The following is a 19015-nucleotide window of genomic DNA, read 5'->3' as shown; positions in this document are numbered from 1 at the left end:
GATAGAAATACAAACGGTGGTGGGATTCTGGTTTATATCAGAGAAAAAGTTCCAGCAAATGAAATTAAACTGGTGAACATCGCCAATTCAATTGAATGTGTATTAACTGAAATTAATGTGGGCAAGAAAAAATGGGCATTGATCAGTACCTACCGCCCCCCTTCTCAATGTGAAAAATTTTTCTTCGCAGAGATGGGCAAAGTGCTTGACCAACTTACACCTCGATACGAAAACTTCGTCATTATTGGAGATTTAAATTCGGAAGAGAAAAATTATGAAATTAGCAATTTCATGGATATCTATGGATTAAAAAATCTAATAAAAAGTCCCACTTGTTATAAATCTGCTGACAATCCCTCTTCCATTGATATGTTTCTAACGAATAAAACCTCTGGTTTTCAAAACACTACGACAATAGAAGTGGGATTGTCTGATTTTCATCTAATGATACTAACAGTGTTAAAGAGTGGTTTTGTAAAAAGAGGTCCAAGGATTGTGACATACCGAGACTACAGTAAATTTGATCCTAAAAAGTTTCGCAGTGACCTTAGAAGCAATCTAGCTAAGAGCAGTGAAGCATACTCTGAATATGAAAATTTTAATTCTGTAGTCGAAGAAGTTCTGAATAACCATGTACCTCTAAAACAGAAATATTTACGCGCAAATGATGCACCCTTCATGACGAAAACTTTAAGAAAGGCAATTATGCTCCGTTCACAGTTACGTAACAGATTAAACAGGCATAATACTTCTGAAAACTGGAACGCTTTTAAAAAGCAAAGAAATAGGTGTATGAAAATTCTGCGACAAGCAAAAACATCATATTATGGTAACCTTGATATAAATTCTGTCACTGACAATAAAAAGTTCTGGAAAACTGTAAAACCACTTTTTACTGACAAGGTACAAACCTCTTCAAGTATTACGCTTATCGAAAATGAAAAGTTTATTACGAATGACAGTGAAATAGCTGAGATCCTTAATGAATTTTTTACAAATATCACAAAGACAATTGACATTGCCCCTGGTGAATGCATTCTCAATTCGACAGACCATTTGCTGGATCCTGTTGAAATTGCTGTTGAAAAATATAAACATCATCCCAGCATCCGCAAGATTAAGGATAAGGTAAACCATGGCACATTCTTCGAATTCAAACCAATTACAATGCAGGCAGTCAATGATGAATTATTGAGACTAAATACAAAAAAAGCGTCTACAATTGAAAGTATTCCTCCGCGGATACTGAAAGAAAACGAAGACATTTTTGCACCATTACTGACGACAATTTTCAATAATTCATTGCTCCAGAAAACGTTTCCTGAAGATCTTAAATTAGGAGACATAACTCCACTATTCAAAAGTGACAAAACTACAGAAAAACGAAACTATCGACCTATCACCGTTCTATCCGCATTATCAAAGGTCTTTGAACGGCTTCTATATGCTCAGATGGTCGACTTCGCGGATACGTTCCTAGTTCCCTACTTATGTGGTTTTCGGAAAGGTTTCAACACACAGCATGCGCTGTTGAGATTAATGGATATCTGCAAGAATTCCCTAGATAAAAAAGGGGTGGTTGGTGCCTTGCTAATGGATCTCTCAAAAGCGTTTGATTGCATAGACCATGAGCTATTAATTGCGAAATTAAATGCCTATGGTTTTTGTAAAGATGCTCAATTATTGATTTATAATTACCTGTCCGGTAGAAGACAAAGGGTAAAATTAAATGGTTCATTCAGCACTTGGCGAGAAACCTTTGCAGGTGTACCACAAGGATCAGTCCTTGGGCCTCTTCTCTTTAATTTATATATTAATGATTTATTCTTAATGGTAACTGATACTGCAGTATGTAACTTTGCTGATGATACTACGATTTTTGCAGCTGACTGTCAATTAGATAAAGTTTTAGAACGGCTAGAAACTGATGCTCTTATTTTATCAAAATGGTTTCCAGAAAACTTTATGAAATTGAATGCAGAGAAATGTCATCTTCTTACTTTTGGTACAAATCAAGATGACCTTAAGATCAAAATCGGTGAGGCCATTGTTGAAGAAAGCTCTGAAGAAAAACTGCTAGGGGTGATAATAGATAAAAATCTTAATTTCAAAAGTCACGTCTCAAATTTATGCAAAAGAGCCAGCCAAAAACTGCATGCTCTTGCTAGAGTTTCGCCATTTATGGGTTCTGATAAACTGCGTCTCCTAATGAACAGCTTCATAAAAGCTCAGTTTAGTTACTGCCCCCTAATTTGGATGTTCCATGACAGATGTCTGAATGCTAAAGTAAATAAAATCCACGAAAGAGCACTCAGAATTGTTTATAAAGACAGTCATGCTGACTACGAAGCATTGCTGACTTTGGATAATGCAGTATCAATTCACCAACGCAATCTACAGTACTTGATGATAGAAATATACAAAACCAAACATAACCTGAACCCTAGTTTCATGAGTGAGATTTTTGAAACAAGAAATGTACATTATGATTTGCGAACTAAAAATAATCTTTGCATTCCAAAAGCCAGGACAACTTCTTATGGTATAGAAACTGTGAGATATTTAGGTCAAAAACTGTGGCAAACACTACCTCACAGTATAAGAGAGTCCCAATCATTGGCAACATTTAAAAAAGAATTAAGAGCACACCCTATAGAATGCGACTGTAGATTGTGTAAAAAATTTATTGCTGGGTTAGGTTTTATTTAGAACATTATACCTTAAACCTTTTTAATATTGTATCATATATTTTTATTTCATACTAACTCTTTATAGATAGTTGGCCTTAATTAGCTTCTTTATAGCTATCAACCGTTCATTTAGTACGCCAACTTTAAACAAATTATTTATTATTATTATTATTATATGCTCCTTGCAGTATCCTCTTGGCAGTGTAGACAAATAGTTTTGTAAGTAATGTAACTAGCAATATGTAATTTTATTTTATTATACATCGATATTGAATGATGTAAAAAATATATCAAAGCTAGACATGATAAGCGAGCTCATGTTTCGGAGATACTATTTTGATTCCTAACTGGCAAAAGAATCTACCAACAAAACAAGTGAATTGGTAATGTTGTCTAAAAACGGGATAGCCAGACAGATGCTATGGTTTAAACACTTTTTACACGCTTTTTAACCCCCTGAAGGAGGTGTAAATACAAATTGCTGCTGAACCACACGTGGAGAATCGTATAACAAACTGTTATCTCAGCAAGGTTCATATCACCTTGGCTATTGGAATTTTATATATTTGGCGTTCATTTTAAGAAAGCAATGATCATATCTGTAGTAAAATAGTAGAAAAGAGCGTGTGTTTAGTAAACAAGGATGGGGAGCTAAAAGTTAAAGTCAAATTTTCATATTCTATGCTTCGATGTCATGCTAAAGCTTTTGAAATCAAGGCTTCAGTTAATAACCAGTAATCAAGGTAAGTCAATTAATAATATAATCAGCAGTCGAGGCAGGTAGACACCTTTCATGTGCAAATGAGCCCATTAGCCAGAGTGCTTAACTGGTAAAATGCACACTGTCGAGTTTCACCACAGATTAGGAACACAAAATTTGCTACGATTAAAATGAAGAAGCGAACGAAACTGATTGTGACTCTAGCGTGTTTAATACCAGCAGTCTTTGAAAACTCCATAAATTTAGACTGTAAAATATACGCCGATTTTAATGTGGTATTGGAAAACTTTAGTGACACATCAGCAATTATTAAAAGTGTTGCGTCAAAGAGGAGAAGAGAATGCGTTCTGGAGTGTTTGTCTGCAAGTTGCCGAGCAGTGAACTTCAACAAAGCGACTGGAACATGTGAACTTGTTGGAAAGAGCTTGACATCAAATGTGCTGCAGAGAGCTGGATGGACGTATTTAACAACAAATAACCATTCAAGAAACGTGTGTATTTTTCCTTCGATTATGAAAGAGCAAGTTTAATTAGTTTTTGATGAAAAAGCATTATTCGTTAGAAAGACAGTGAATTTTAAAACTTTTTGTCGCTGAGAATGCAACGCAGGTCTTTTCCAACTCATTTCAATAAAAGATTCTTGCAAAAAAATTAAGACAATATCAGGGCTTAAAGCTAAATCGTAGAGAAATCGTCAAATTTGTATTTGCAAAGAGTGAAAAAATCAAAATTTCTTTTTGCTTTAATGGAGATAAAGAGGTCATATAATGACTTTTATCTTCATCGGCTTAAAAGACTTTCCAACGCCTATATTATCTTCTAAAAACAGGCTCTTTCGATCTTTACTCTAAGTTGACTCTTAGAATTTTGCTCCTCGCTAGCATGGACCAAATTGCGTCATCTTATCACCATGTATGAACAACGGCGAGTGCTTTGACACATGCACTGATCTTGGTTTCAAATGCATCTGTGACAATATGCACATGGGAAAACAATGCGAGCAAGTTAGAGGTAAGTTTAGCCAATAGTATGATTACTGTTAGGGAGCAGAGTAGAGCCAAGAAAATAATTTAAGCCTTCTTTGTTTTTTTCTTTCATTGACATTTATACCCGATAGATTCTAAGCAGAATGAAAAGGCTCAACCCTATGTCAAATACAATTGAAACTCTGTGAAATTATTTCTAAAGAGTAACGCTAAGACACTTATGGACGATAGTAGAAAACAAAGACACTTTCTCTAATCGATGTATAACACTTTGCAACTGTTTTCTTCAAATATTGTATCTGCCCGAATCAAGAGATACTTTACAGTTCACCTAGTAATTAGTTCATGCATCCCGTTCGTTACTTCCCTTCTCTTTGCACTGTGTCTTACTTCCTTATAACTATTTCCTAAAAAATGTTTTCTGCGGCATAAGCCCTCTGTTCCTTTTTCCCTCCTTTTGTTACATTTCAGCTTTTTGGAGATTTTCTTAGTTTTGTTTTACTTCCCAGTTTCAAACATACAAGCAAATCGTTTTCTACTTGACATGCTTAAGGGCATTCGACAAAAATAAAACTGGCTTACAGCCACTTGATCCTCATATGTTGACCAATTGATTTACGCCTAGAGAAAAACATGTGAACAATTTCCGCCTTTCTGCCAATCGGCGAGACGCTAGGGTGGTTTCACGTGAGTAGTTTCAAATTCCATTCAAACGCGCGTGCTCTGATCGAGTTATTTTTGGATTCGCTGTACTTATGCATGTCAAATGCCTTTAGTTTTTTCGTGTAGAGTTTGCTAAGCATATCGATACAATGCCGGAAAGCCTTGCAGCGCAAATAGACCGCGTGAGAATAATATCTTTTTAATTCACTCTGAGGAATACAATCTTGTTGATGGTAGAATTGCTGGTGCTTCATGGCTGCCATAGAAACTCTGGAATACATTATATATACCTACGTGCAATCGCTCATTAAATAATTGTCAGTTATCCTGTCAAAATCACCTGGGCACACATTCATTTTGAGGTAAATGCTCAAAATCATTAATTATTTCTGCTCATAATAAAAATTTTGCTAACCAAACCAGTTACAAAAGAAACAAATTTGTCGATTCAGTCTCTCTTCTTTCAAAACATTTGTCATCGATAGCTAATGTGCTCAGGGTGGTTTCCAAGTCCCATTTGCCGACAAAGTGGGTGAACTATCCTGTATTCGACGACAAGTTTGGAAAATTTGCCGACTAAACACCCCTAGATGGAATTTTTTTCAAGGGGGTGTCACGCTCCACGCGTCCCCTATAACGGCGGGCCTGTCTCAAAGCATAAAGCAAAAAAGAGTTGCATATAAGCAGTCATGGAGATTCTAAAGCTCTGCTCAAACTGCTTACGCTCTTTCATCATATCATCCTTTACGTTTAGTAGCCTGATAGGATAGCCCAAAAATAGTCACGTCCATTTGCCAGTCCAGTCCATATGATACATTCAATGCTCTATAGATGTTCTTTCAATCTCTATCAGGTCTCCTAAATCAGCTTTTCATAGAAGCTGACATCCATGTATCCATCAATTATCTTCTTTTACAACTTTTTATTCCCTTCAGGTGACATGGCCTACCTACTGCACTTTTTCTACAACGTCTAAAACTTTGCTGAGTGTTGTGTTATGTTACATGAAGTAGTATCTAAGAAATTTTTGTTGTTGTTTTACACTTGATTAAACCGCCTGTTGTTTCTATCGGCTCGTCTTTTGGAATACTTACCGTATATAACACTGAGTGACCTTAATCTGTGATTCTATCCACTAGTCAAGCAGTATTGTGATACTAATTGATTGTGCAAGGCTTTCATCTCTGTACCATTATTACCTATGGAGTCAGGCGTCTTTTCATAGTCATCGTTTAAAAAATTGTGTTTGTTAATCGTTGTATTATAACTGCAGTTGTTTCATTGTTTGTGAATGAAATAATGTAGAATAACTTTTCCTTAATGCAACCTGTTTTGACGGCTAGGTTTCATCAAATTCTCAACTTAAATTGTTCGCTGTTTCTTTCTTGCTCAGTTTTAGAACGTGGGAAAATTAAAATATGATCCTAAAGGTGATAATTTCTTTCTGATTGTCTTTCTATTGAGTAAAACTATTATTGGGCTTTTCCATTTCCATGTGATACAATTCTTTCATGCCAGATTAATTTTTTTTAGTTTCATAACTGCTATCTTTCTTGTTATTAGAGCATTTTTCAAACAACTTCCTTATCATCTAGCACCTGCTCCAGTTTCACTTTGTTAAGTTGGTGGCTTGTTCTTTAAAACCTTTTGACAGATAAATATTGCATCTGTTTCAGCCTATAAGTAAACAACTTGATATCGCTCCATACTAATCTTTCCTTATCGATTGTCACATTATTACCATTCGTGGCATTTTATTCTTAAAACCATTCTGCTTGCTCATTGTGTTCTTCCCTTTTTTGTTATTTCTTCTTAGACCTTTTTTACTATAAAAATCATGGTTTGCTTCTAAAGAATTCAGAATCCATACCAGGACCTATATCTTATTTTCTCTTCTGGACAGCATCCGACGTTTTCTACTCACAGGTTGTCGGACGAAAAATATACTTTGGTACCATCGTACCATAAATATATGCTATTAAAAAGTGCTAGGTACAGAATTCAAGCGAACTAGAGTTCCTGCCAATGCTAGTACACCTTGTTTATAGTTATGTCTGCAAATTTTTATCTTTTCCAAAGTTATAGCAGGTCGAGAACAGGCAGAGCGAGCTGCTGTGTTTTCTGCAATCTTCGTTTTGAATATATACGTCTGCTGTAATAATGTAAAAATGAGTTACAAAGTGTTGCGTAATGAACACAGAGAGCCACCTGTTTCACAAAAAATAGTCATGATTTGCAAATATAATTTTTCAATTTAACTTATTGGTGGAGGTAATCAGAACTTTTTGTCTAGTAACGTTAAATTACGTATTTTGACAATGCCAATCTCAAAAGCTTCTGGAAAAGTAATTCTAGACAATGAGATATTTTGTCTATAGAAGCTGAGAGTTTAGATCATTTTTGCAGAGTTTGCGAGTTGTAAAGCAGCTTACGAGAATGGATTTACGACAAGTGGTGTATACAAACTTACAGGAATGGGCTACCATTATTGTGTCATGACGTCACTCGGTGAATGCTCTGGTGCAGGCTGGACACTTATCATGAAAACAAAGGGTGGCTTGGTAGGTACTTACATACATTAATATTTGATGCAATCAATTTCGATTCTTCATTTTACCCAGCAAACGCAGCTGTCATAAAATAACAAAGAGATCGATATAAATTAAATGAAAGTATTCACGAAACAGACGATTAAAGTTTCTGCTAACAATATTTACCCAATACTTCACCCACTATTTTTGCCATGACAGTACTTTCCGGTTTGCGTTTCCAGTGCATATAATTTTTCCACCTTTATCCTTTCTAACTGGTTAACAATACCATACACAACCTTAACTCCAATCCTTTCCCTGGGCCATTTACTTGTTTTTCTCTCAGTCCAGCTTATCTTCAAACTTTTCTCCATACACACAACTCGTTGGGAATGACCAGCCTGTGATAAAATGGTCGATGCGTAACAGATCAAACTGATTATGCCCATTAGGAGTTATTTTTTGAGGTTTCTTTACATCATATGTGCAATATCAAAACATCTTAATTAAGATTATGTAACCTCATCAATTTGAAGCTCTGTTTCCAAATTACAAATCTCTGAATCTGGGTTAAAGGCTCTTGCGCAACCGGCACGTTTTTCGACTTTATTTACAAATTAAGCCTAATGAAAATACAAAACACAGCCGCTTTTTCCTCGCCTTAAGAAAGCAGCTACCACAAAGCATGCCAGTTCCGCAAGAGAGTTCTAAAGTGACTTGAGTTCTCAATTTTGCTTTCACAAGGCCACTTTTGCTTATGCTGCAAATTACTGGACAACTGCCAACACGTACAACCATGTTTATGCTCTGAACGAGGGAATAAATATTGGCGAAGAAGCAAAATTTGAAGCTTACAACAAACTGCCATTCACTAAAGTTTGTCTTGGCTTCGAGGTGTCAGGGACAAGAAAATATTTGCAAATTGAAAAGACGGCTAGCTCAATGTTAACAGTTATGAATTCTGGGCATCAAGGTAAGTTGTTAAAATATGTTGTTAAAAATATGCAGGCAGAATGAGGACGCCGCTATATCCTTTTTGGGGCTCTACTCTTCAGCCCTGTGTTAAAGCCAAAACCTCCACTTATTGATTCTTTGAAACGCCCCCCTGTTTATTTTTATTTCCACCCAGTACGCCCCCTAATTATTATACTAGATCATTGTTGAATAAGAATCTAGAAAAATAATAATAATTGTTTACAGTCGAAACGACTTGAAAAAACCAGAGATTCTCAAAACGGCACATATTCCACTTATTCCAAAGTACGCAGTATTTGAAACAGTATGAAAATGCATGTTGCTGTGTATGCGCGAGCGTTGCCCAGAAACCGCTGGGACTTAACGCTAGACCGAGAGAGCACACTACGACCCTGATCTAATCGCTACCAATGATTATATACCATTGATCGCTACCCCTGAACCTCAATCAGAGGCCAATACATAATGGTTTAATGTCAGTTAGAGCCCGGTTTAATCCAACCTTTCCTTCTCTACATACCGCTGTTTTCTGCAGACATCCCTTCGTCCGGGGAACAGGTGTTGTGGCGGCCTGCCGGAAATTTACTCTTGCCAATCACATGGGCCAATACACAAACGCCCAATGCCTCACACTTACACCCATCTTAGGTAATGAACAAGGTACTTTAGGTTGTTATAGTTATGATCAGGTAGCCTAGAGGGCATCAATGCCTAATACAGTACACATGTAACATGCTTGTTACACACTACCAGCCTCCCCGTTTATTTTCCTCTTGCATCATTTATTCCAGATGCCATTTTTTAGGAATTAAACAAAGTAAGCAATGTTTAAAACAATATGAAGATGCATATTTTGTGTATGCGCGCGCGTTGCCCAAGATCCGCTGCGACCTAACGCTAGACCGAGAGAGCACACTCCGACCCTGATCTAATCGCTACTCCCTGAACCACAATCCAAGGATTATATACAGAACACATGTCACATGCTTGTTGCATACTACCAGCCTCCTCGTTTATTTTCCTCTCGCCAACTTTTTTTTCAGATAGCCTTTAATATGGAATTAAGCAAAATTACCGCTTATTCTAGAACCCCCTTATTATCATGTAATAAGACATTTTTCAGCCACCCTGTTTATTCCGGAGTTAAAATTAATCTTTTGAGTTGTCAAGTTATCCGGGTTTTTTAGTCTGAGCAAACGATATCAAAATATCATGTTACAACAAATTATGTGCAAAGTGTAAGCTCTTACACCTGTTTAGCAAAATCATATAATGAATTATACCCATCAGATAATTCTGTTTAAGTGACTCAGCATTCAACCAATAATGATAATACTTGATCAAATGTGAGTACAAATACTCTCTCAGCAAAAAGATTTCTTAGTTTAACATTAGCGCTGAATAGCAATAGGCTAAAAGATGTCCAGACCCCTCCCGTGCTCCGCGGTGCCTGCGATACCATACTCGTTATCAAAACAATTTGGGTTAGCAAAAAAATGATGAAAGCGCAGAAATATGTATAAATAAAAGACTACTGCTTATAGACGCATAGCAACACACTTAAAAGGGCTGAAAAACGAAAATAAAATTGAAAAAGTTTAAGGGGGGCAATAATTGATTTTGTTCTTGAATATATTTCTGATCAAATTGTCAAAATATTAATAATACGATTAATTGTGTTTGTTCAAACTGGCACATAAGCTGTAACATATATTGAGACTTCAGGATTCTTCATTTTTGCAGCAACATCTGTTGGGCGCGCTAAATGGCTTGGTATGGCCCAAGGCAGTGTTCTGTTGCCATATTGCAACAGTGAAGGTTTCAATGTCGTGACGAATGTCCGAATTGGTATCGCAACGAACAACGAGAATGATTGTGCTAGTGCAGATTCATTTATTGGCATTGGTTTAGGTCCGAATGCCAACTGGTGCGGTTTGACCACAACTGGAACAGGCAACCAAGAATGCCATTCCCGAAGTGAAATAAAGGCCAGTGGATTTATACTTGTTCAATAGAAAAAAGTGTGTTATCTCCCTACCTGTTAGGGAAGGTAAACAATGTTAAGGAGTACATGAACTTCAGAATTTTCACACTGTTTTGTATTTCTGACATGCAAACGTTCCCCCAAAAATTTATTCTCTGAGAAAACCCATAAAAGTGAATCTTTACAGCAAGTAAAAGTTAAAAGTACATTTGCTCGAATTGGCTATTAGATCAACAAGCAAAATTGTTCCGTTCAATATTAGAAATATTATCATTAAATGAAAAGCAAAATTGAAAGTAATACATGATATACTTACTCAGTTACTATCAAACTATATTTCTTTAATAACAAACCAGTGGCTGAAGCTCTGATTTTCATTAAGCGAGGAGGGCTCATGACTACCACCTTCCGACAAGAGAGATTCGATACCATATCTCTAAAGCCTCAAATTTTTCTAAAAAAAAGGGGACCTTGTGCTGGGCTCGAGCTCCCATAGTCCCTCCCTGCCTCCCTAAACCCTTCATGATTTCCTTAAGAATGAAGTTGTTGTTAAATTTTAGGGCATTGTTTAAATGAGGAACATTCTCGATAAGTAAAATATTCAAGAAAAAAAACAGCCTAACTTTTAATTTACAGCACACTAGTTTAGTATAAGAATAGGCCACAACGTTCCTGTTGGAGTCTCTCTTATCATCACGTGTCATTATTGTTTAGAATAATCACAATGATACAGCTATAAAGTTGCAACATTGTTCTCTATAAAGACTGTATAGCTGTCCAGCATTATAATAATCATCTCTACAAAAAATGTATTTTTGACGAAGTACTGAAATAAAAGTATGGAAATGCTTAATAATCTTCAAGAATATTGACAACTTTTATTTACCAGTGCTTATATGTAGACGAGTTTTTCATTTTATCATTTTGCAAAAATGTTTTTAGAAATTAAATTAATTGCTAATATCTAGGTATCATTTGATTTACTGACACTATCGACTAATAATGTGTTTTAAAAAAACGTAAAAATTGTCATGTGAATTAAAGTTTAGAGAGACTTCGAATTCTTTTTTGCAATGCTTTTCAATATTTGCCTAATACAGCTTGTTAAACATTGTACCTTTTTAGTTACAAGATACCTGCAGAGAAACAGGGTCTTTATAAGCTTTAATCGTTGAAAGATCATTCTGATCAAGAGATGTGGAACAATATGGACTTTTTGTTTAGTAAGATTTCTTTTTGGGGTGTAGTTTTGTCGCATCTCGTATCACCGACAGACAGCTACTTTCGCTCGTTATAAATTAATGACGACATGATGACAATGATGACAATGACGACAACAGTTTAATGTAGAGATTTAGTCATTTAGTCACATTAATCGAACTGAAGCAAAGAACTGCTCTTACAACAAATTTTGTCTAACAGCAAGTCTAGATGTATATTACATTGACAAGAATTTGTTTTATCGTGCAGTGATTGAATGATTACTGTAAACATTGCGTTGGTAGTGCATATCTTTCATATTTTTGGACTCTGTTTGTAGTTTGCTTGTTATTAAAGTTACATTAAGCAATCCCTTTTTTTATGATTCTTTGATGAAATACTGCTAGTAAACTACTGTACAACAAACTGAATCTGTCATTTCCAAAAATTGCATAAATGATTTTCTTGCAACCAATGCTTTATCATCCCTCTCGTCATCAAAATATGAGCCGCCACTCAGGTAAAACCTCGTGCAAAAGCAGCCTCCTATCATATTAGAGCATCAACTCTGAAAAACATCTGTTGCCAAACGTGATTGTTGCAATGATCTAGGAAGTAATTTGAATTAGAATATAAAATTGGACTTTTTCTGCATCTTTCTATCATTAAATGACGCCATAGCATCAATTCACCTGCCCTTGCATACGAATTGCAGAACGCTTTAACCAGCGTTCAAAGTTAAGAATAGACTTTGCAGTACGTTTTTGATTGAGAAAACATTGAGTACTGTTTTTAAGGTTTTGATTACTTAAGTGGGGCGCTTTTTCGAGGGTGAGCTCTTTTTTGAGGAAATACGATACGTTGCCGATTGAATACGTAACGTTAGGTCTATTGTATAGTCAAACCAATGGGAAATTTAATTGGCCTTTGAAATGCTTTGGGACTAAGTGTCTTTGACTGAATAAGATTCTTCCTGATCTTTGCATCATGCTAAGATTCTGCAGTATTTTTTTGAAATGCTGTCTAAAAATACATTAGTTAGCTTCACTACAACGGGAACACAGCCATTTGATTCAAAAGCTAAGGAATCAAAGTTGTCTCTGATTGGTTTAAATCGGTTAACTATCGATCAAGCTCAACGGTGCGTGAATTTCACTCCCGTGAAAATAGAGTTGAGCACAATAGGGGTGCCTTTAATGACGAAATTGATAAATTCAATTTGTATGTACAATTGCTGGTGTTCTCAACTAGCAAGAAAAACTCGTGAATACATATGACGCATGCCACATAGCAGGCGGTTAAATATCAATTGCTGCTTAACAAGTCTGGTTGTATGGTTCTAGAAAGGTGTCTTTATGAATACTGGTGTTATGACGCATTCATTCAGCTGTCTCTATAGCATGTGGCCTTTTCAATAAAGCAGGGGTGGGCAACCTACGTGGGCCAGAATCCGGCCCTGGAAGAAAATTGTTGTGGCCTGCAAAAATATCATATTATAATTTTTTTGTTTGGCAAGGATGATTTTCTGAAGATTCGCAAATTTTGAATGAAAAATATCGATTCAAAATGAGATCATCTAATATCTTCATCAAACCTGGGTCTCATTTGTTCTCTATCTGTTGTCTCGAATTCATCTTGCTTAAAGATAGGGCAGCAGAATCTTTGAGGGACTGGGCTCACTCTGACAAAGTTTTTCAAGGATTCTGATGTTGTTCCAACGCCATGGGATAATCGTTTGGATTAAATCTTTTCCCGCAACTTTAACTTTGGATGCCCCAATTCATAATCTGCAATTTCTATTAAAGATTTCTATTAAAACTAGCTTTTTACTACAATCTTATTAATGAGGCTTAGATTCCAAACAAAGATTTATATGCTTCTCAGTGCAAAAAAGTGAAGAGACAACAAATCAACTTCCAAGTTCTTTCTGCTTTCAATCAAAAACGTACAATAACTGCGAAAATTACTTGGAACACCCAACACTTTGCGCTGTTCTTTTCTATTTTTCATTTGCTTTCCCGAATACAACTACTACCGTCCCCCTTTCCCCCAAAACAATGCTGAAAGTATAGAAAAATATCATACAAGGCACACGAAAAAGCGTACTCTACAACCCCTTCCTTTTTTCTATAGTAAATCAACATTGTTGTTAGGGGGAGAGGGGGTGGCTGAATTTGCCTTTGAAAACTGACGTTAGTGTTCCAAGACTTTTGGCAGTGATTGTACGTGCGCATTGCCGTCATCTGCGTATTTTGATAAAGAACCAAGCTATTTTGAATAGCTCTAGAACACAATGCTCATAGAGAAATTAACAATCAAAATAAGACAGGTACCCTAACAATTCCGTCCTATATAAGAAGATGAGATCATGAGAAATGTTAATTGACCAAATATGTTATGTTTGTTGAAAGGAATTTTTATTGTCAAAAATGGCGAGGAAAATATTGATGTTAATATTCATGATATATTTAATTGACACTGGCTTTCAAAATTTTATAAGATTGGGCTGCAAAACATATACAGATTTCAATGTGGTATTGGAAAACATTGGTGACAAATCAAATATCATAAAATATGTTGTATCAAAAGGAAGAAAAGAATGCGTTCTTGAGTGTGTGTCTGTGGATTGTTGTAGAGCAGTGAACTTTGAGAGAGCAACTGGAAAGTGTGAGTTGGTTGAGCGGGGTTTCACATCCAGCTTAGTGCAGAGACCTGGATGGACGTATTTAACAAACAAAGGCAGATCAAAGAACGTATGTACCACTATTTCTTTTATATTGAAAATCAAATGCAGCCAAACGTATCCAATAAAAGCGTATCTTGGTCACAAGCACAAGTAATCTTTGCATTTAATAAGTAATTTAGAATAAAGAAAAGATGTTTTATGATTGCTGTTTTGTTAAGCCTCATTACAGGGGGCAAGACAAAATAGTTGCAAAGTTAAAAGACCGTAACATTATCTAGATTCAAAATAAATTCAAAAATAAATTCAAAATATAAAGATGGAATTCAAAATGTTTCGTTTCATAGCTTATGGCTGTTTGAATTATCAAAATCGCTCTGTTTTGAAAATAAATTCAAAATATAAAGATCGAATTAAAATTCAAAGACTCATGCTTAAAACTCAAAAGTCCAAAGTACTACAATCAACAAATTTCTCAAAGAACTTGCGCCAATAGCGTTACCTTTTCGGTTAAAAGGCATTTATAGCTATATTGACTTTCTGATTTTTACTTCATAGCATGGGCCTAATTGCAGCACCTTATCGCCTTGTCAGAACAAAGGAAAGTGCTTTGACAAATGCGCTGATCCGGGATTCGAATGTATTTGTGACAGTATGTACACAGGGAAATATTGTGAGCAAGTGAAGGGTAAGTTTCACTCATTATAATTCACCCACAAAATAGCTGACGTTCTACTTCTGTTTTAAACCAATCGGAAAATTTTTAGAGATATTATAAAGAAGATTTATGACAGGCACGTTTTACACAATGACAAGTTGGTTCTTTGAACAAGGCAATTCGACAAACACGTAAGGACATCTCTGAATCACAAAGAAAAGTGCTTGCAAAGTATTTTCTTTCTGCCTTTTCAATAAATGTCTGATTTTGCACAAAATTACACCACGTTTCGAATAGATGTCATGTGGACATCATTTGGCAAAAATTGGCTTGTCCTGTTTGCTGTTGATCCTTGTTATGGACAAATTTTAATGATCCAGTCCCCTTAGAGTCAATTTCCCATTGCAATGCAATACTTCAATAGTCTTTCCGTCTTACATAATGAGAATCATATTTTAACTAACTGGTATTATCATATTCACATCATGCCAAGGATGAAGAACCCAAGCAAGAGGGAAATAACCCGTGAAGTTATTCTCAAAACTACTTTCACCCTATCACTCTATTTCTAAGTCCAGCAGATTTCAATATGGACCAGGCGTTTAATGGTGAATGGCTGCTTACGCACATTTCTTGCTGTTTGGTTCTGGAAAGATACCTGCATGAATGCTAGTTTCATTCTGGAATCAACAGGTTGACTTCATAGAAAGTGCCCCACCTAGGTGTGACATGTCATTCACCACTATACATCTTAAACGAATGCTTTCTTTTCTTACACGAAATCAGGAACCAGTTTATATATTTGTATATATAAACAGTTGATAAACTAGTCGATAAACAGCACCAAAAGAATTAATCAAAATGAGAAGTCAAGAATTAACTGGCAGTTTACACAAGGATGTGGGATACATCGGGGCCGGGAGGCCTGCAGCGGCCTAACCTGGTGAAAGTTATTCCATTTCAGGCGCCATTTGGGCAATTCCATCTCATTAATTTATGGTGAGGCTCCGTACTAAGTTGAGAAGAGAACGCAAAATGATACATTTTTAAGAAAATTGTACCTATTTTGATAAATGTATGTTAATGTCCTTTTGTTAACTGCGTTGCGAGTGAATGTTTTGTTTACGATTGTTCAATTTTCTGCAACCTTTCGTTAAATAGCAAGTCCAGGGTATATGGCAGAATCTTTCTGGTCCATTTTATCCATTTTAAGTTTTGGGTTGATGATAAAAAAGGCAACTATTTCAAACTCAAATTTCCTGATTTTCCTTCGTCGATAGTTGCTATCAAACAGCTCAGGAATAAAAAATGTCAGTGCTGATATAAGAACGTTTAATTTCTCCTAAAATGTACGATTTAATGATGTAAATTTTGAGAGACAATGCTATTTTTAAAGCTTTAGGTTAAAAAGTTTAGAAAATGTATGAAATCAGCACAGTCAAGTATATTTTTGCAGAGTTCACAAGTTGTAAAGCAGCTTACGAGAATGGATTTACGACAAGCGGTGTATACAAACTGACAGGAATGGGCTACCATTATTGTGTCATGACGTCACTCGGTAAATGCTCTGGTGCAGGCTGGACACTTATCATGAAAACAAAGGGTGGATTGGTAGGTAAAAGTTAACTTATCTTGAATGATTGAACTAAAAAGATTTTGAGTTTGAGTTTTGAGTTTGAGTCTGTTGGTATAGAGAAAGGAGAGGATAGGTATTTTAAAGGAAAGAAAATCATAGATCATGACCAGAAATATCAAACCTTCCTTAATCTATTTTTTTCATAGATTGTAGGAGCCCATATAATATTTATAGCAATTGTCCTAAATACCTTGGATTGGAACTGGAAACAGATAACTTTATGTATAAGAAATGAAATATTGATGAACTGATCTGGATCGTAAATCTGGAAGATTTCACATTTTTCTTTCGCCTCCTTAAGTTGATAAGAAACCTTTGTTGCTCTTTGCTGGCCTGCAAAATTCTACAAATTAGAACGATAAAGCCAGATAACAATAAATAATGTATGATATCAAAGTCTATTTTACACCTTTGGCTGGATCGTATAAATTTATTGCATGCGTGCATTTTTTCTAATTACTCGGGCTTGAGATCGCTTATTTGATTACATTACTGTTTTTATACAAAGGAAACATTTGCATATTCTGCAAATTACTGGACAACTTCCAACACATATAACCAAGTGTACACTCTTAAAGAGGGAATGAATATTGGCGAAGAAGCAAAATTTGAAGCTTACAACAAACTGGCATTCACTAAAGTTTGTCTTGGCTTCGAGGCTTCAGGAACAAGAAAATATTTGCAAATTGAAAAAAATTTCAGTTCGATGCTAGAACTGATGAATTCAGGATATCAAGGTAACAGTAAATTTTCTTGTCTTTCCAAAATCATAGATCTAACAATTTTAATGCATAGATTTAAGAGCACTTGAAATTCAAGTCAAATTAGAATAATTGTCAATTTCAGACAAGTTTAATGTCATACTGATCAAGATTATTGGAGAAAGTTATTTAAACAATTTTTTGATGGTACAAAACTTATAGATGGTTTTTAGAAACAGCAAACATTTTGAGTCACACTAAAGCTTTTTGCCTGACACTCTTCAGCGTTTAAAACGTCAAAACATAGATTGAAAACTCTACGCTAGGAAATACAAGAATTTAGGAAATTTAGGTATATATAAGGTTTGACCAATCAAAGATTGTGATTCTATTCACACGCTTATTGATTGGCTAATATTGATTGGCAGATGTGTTGAGCCGCTTTTGTCTTTGTCAATTGTCTTGAGATTTTCCCGTCTCCAAATTTCACTTTTGGAAACGAGAGAATTCTAAAATGATAAGTATTCTAACTTTTTCAGCAACAACCCTTGGCCCCTCTGAGTGGCAAAGTGCGATAAATGGAAGCATTCTTTTACCATACTGCAACCGAGAGGGCTTTAATGTATTACCAAGTCTTAAGGCAGTTCGAATTGGCCTTGCAACAAACCGAGAAGACGATTGCAAAACTCCAGACGGATTTTTAGGCATTGGCATTGGTAACCTGGTGATTTGGTGCGGTATGAATAACACAAGAACCGGCAACCAAGAATGCTATTCAAAAACTGATATAAAGGCGGATGGCTTTATTCTTGTGAAGTAAAAGACGTTATTATACCTCATTGCTTCCGGGTTGTTAGGTACAGGGAGCAACCAAAACACAATAGCATTTCGCTGGTGCATTTCAGAAAGGAAACAAGCAAAAGACATGAGATAATCTGCGTTGAGTGATGATAAAAATGCTTCAAAACCACCTTCATGCTACGTTTTTTTCACGCAAATTTTAGTCCGGGGACAAGAGAACTTGTGTGTAATTGGATCCGGAAAAGAATTATGCGTCGCAAATTTTGATTTTCAAGAGTAGCGATCTTTACGCACCATGTTGTTATACGATATTCTGAAAGCTCTCTTTATCACTTTACAAAGAAAGCGGATAAAAGTTTATTGTCGAACATTAAGTAGCAAAAAACAGTTAACAACAACTAGAGATTGGTAAGGCAATTTTTCGAACACAGATTGAGTTCTAGAACCACGTCACAATTTTTTCTTAACACAAATCAAGTTGTGAAAACACATTAAAATTTTTGAAAACGCAAATGAATTTCTGAAAATAAAGACATCCAGCACTTTGCGTTGTGTTTTATAATGAGGTCAGGTTTTTCTTTTTGGTACAATGTATTTGACCTTAAATTTTTGCTTTCTCGGCAAGCGAGGAACTAAATGACAATAGTTTTGAGACCGTGTCAAGGCTTTGCGATAAAAATAATACCATATCTCTTAGAAATTCTGCTTACTGATAAATATATTACTTTTGGTTTCTTGCAAGTCTTGATTTAATTCTTTTGGCAAGTATTTGCAACTTTTTTAAAT

The 19015-nt window shown here is 35.6% G+C and overlaps 2 protein-coding genes across 2 annotated transcripts; both read left to right on the top strand.

Moving 5' to 3' along the window:
- The first annotated feature begins 3187 nt into the window (after positions 1–3187).
- Positions 3188–12120, top strand: LOC135685610 (uncharacterized). Its single transcript, XM_065201593.2, has 5 exons — positions 3188–3902; positions 4293–4422; positions 7467–7621; positions 8336–8564; positions 10310–12120. The coding sequence occupies exons 1-5, from the start codon at positions 3582–3584 to the stop codon at positions 10579–10581; spliced, it is 1107 nt and encodes a 368-aa protein (XP_065057665.2). The 5' UTR covers positions 3188–3581; the 3' UTR covers positions 10582–12120.
- An 858-nt stretch (positions 12121–12978) lies between these two features.
- Positions 12979–18971, top strand: LOC135685342 (uncharacterized). The gene is made up of 5 exons (XM_065201256.2): positions 12979–14503; positions 14992–15121; positions 16548–16702; positions 17236–17464; positions 17968–18971. The coding sequence occupies exons 1-5, from the start codon at positions 14180–14182 to the stop codon at positions 18246–18248; spliced, it is 1119 nt and encodes a 372-aa protein (XP_065057328.2). The 5' UTR covers positions 12979–14179; the 3' UTR covers positions 18249–18971.
- Positions 18972–19015: the final 44 nt, after the last annotated feature.

Source organism: Rhopilema esculentum, chromosome 15 (assembly GCF_057945365.1).
Source record: "Rhopilema esculentum isolate cy_ngs chromosome 15, ASM5794536v1, whole genome shotgun sequence".
Classification (NCBI taxonomy): domain Eukaryota; kingdom Metazoa; phylum Cnidaria; class Scyphozoa; order Rhizostomeae; family Rhizostomatidae; genus Rhopilema; species Rhopilema esculentum.
Note: the sequence above shows the minus strand (reverse complement) of the source record. Positions and strands in the feature narration are given on the sequence as shown.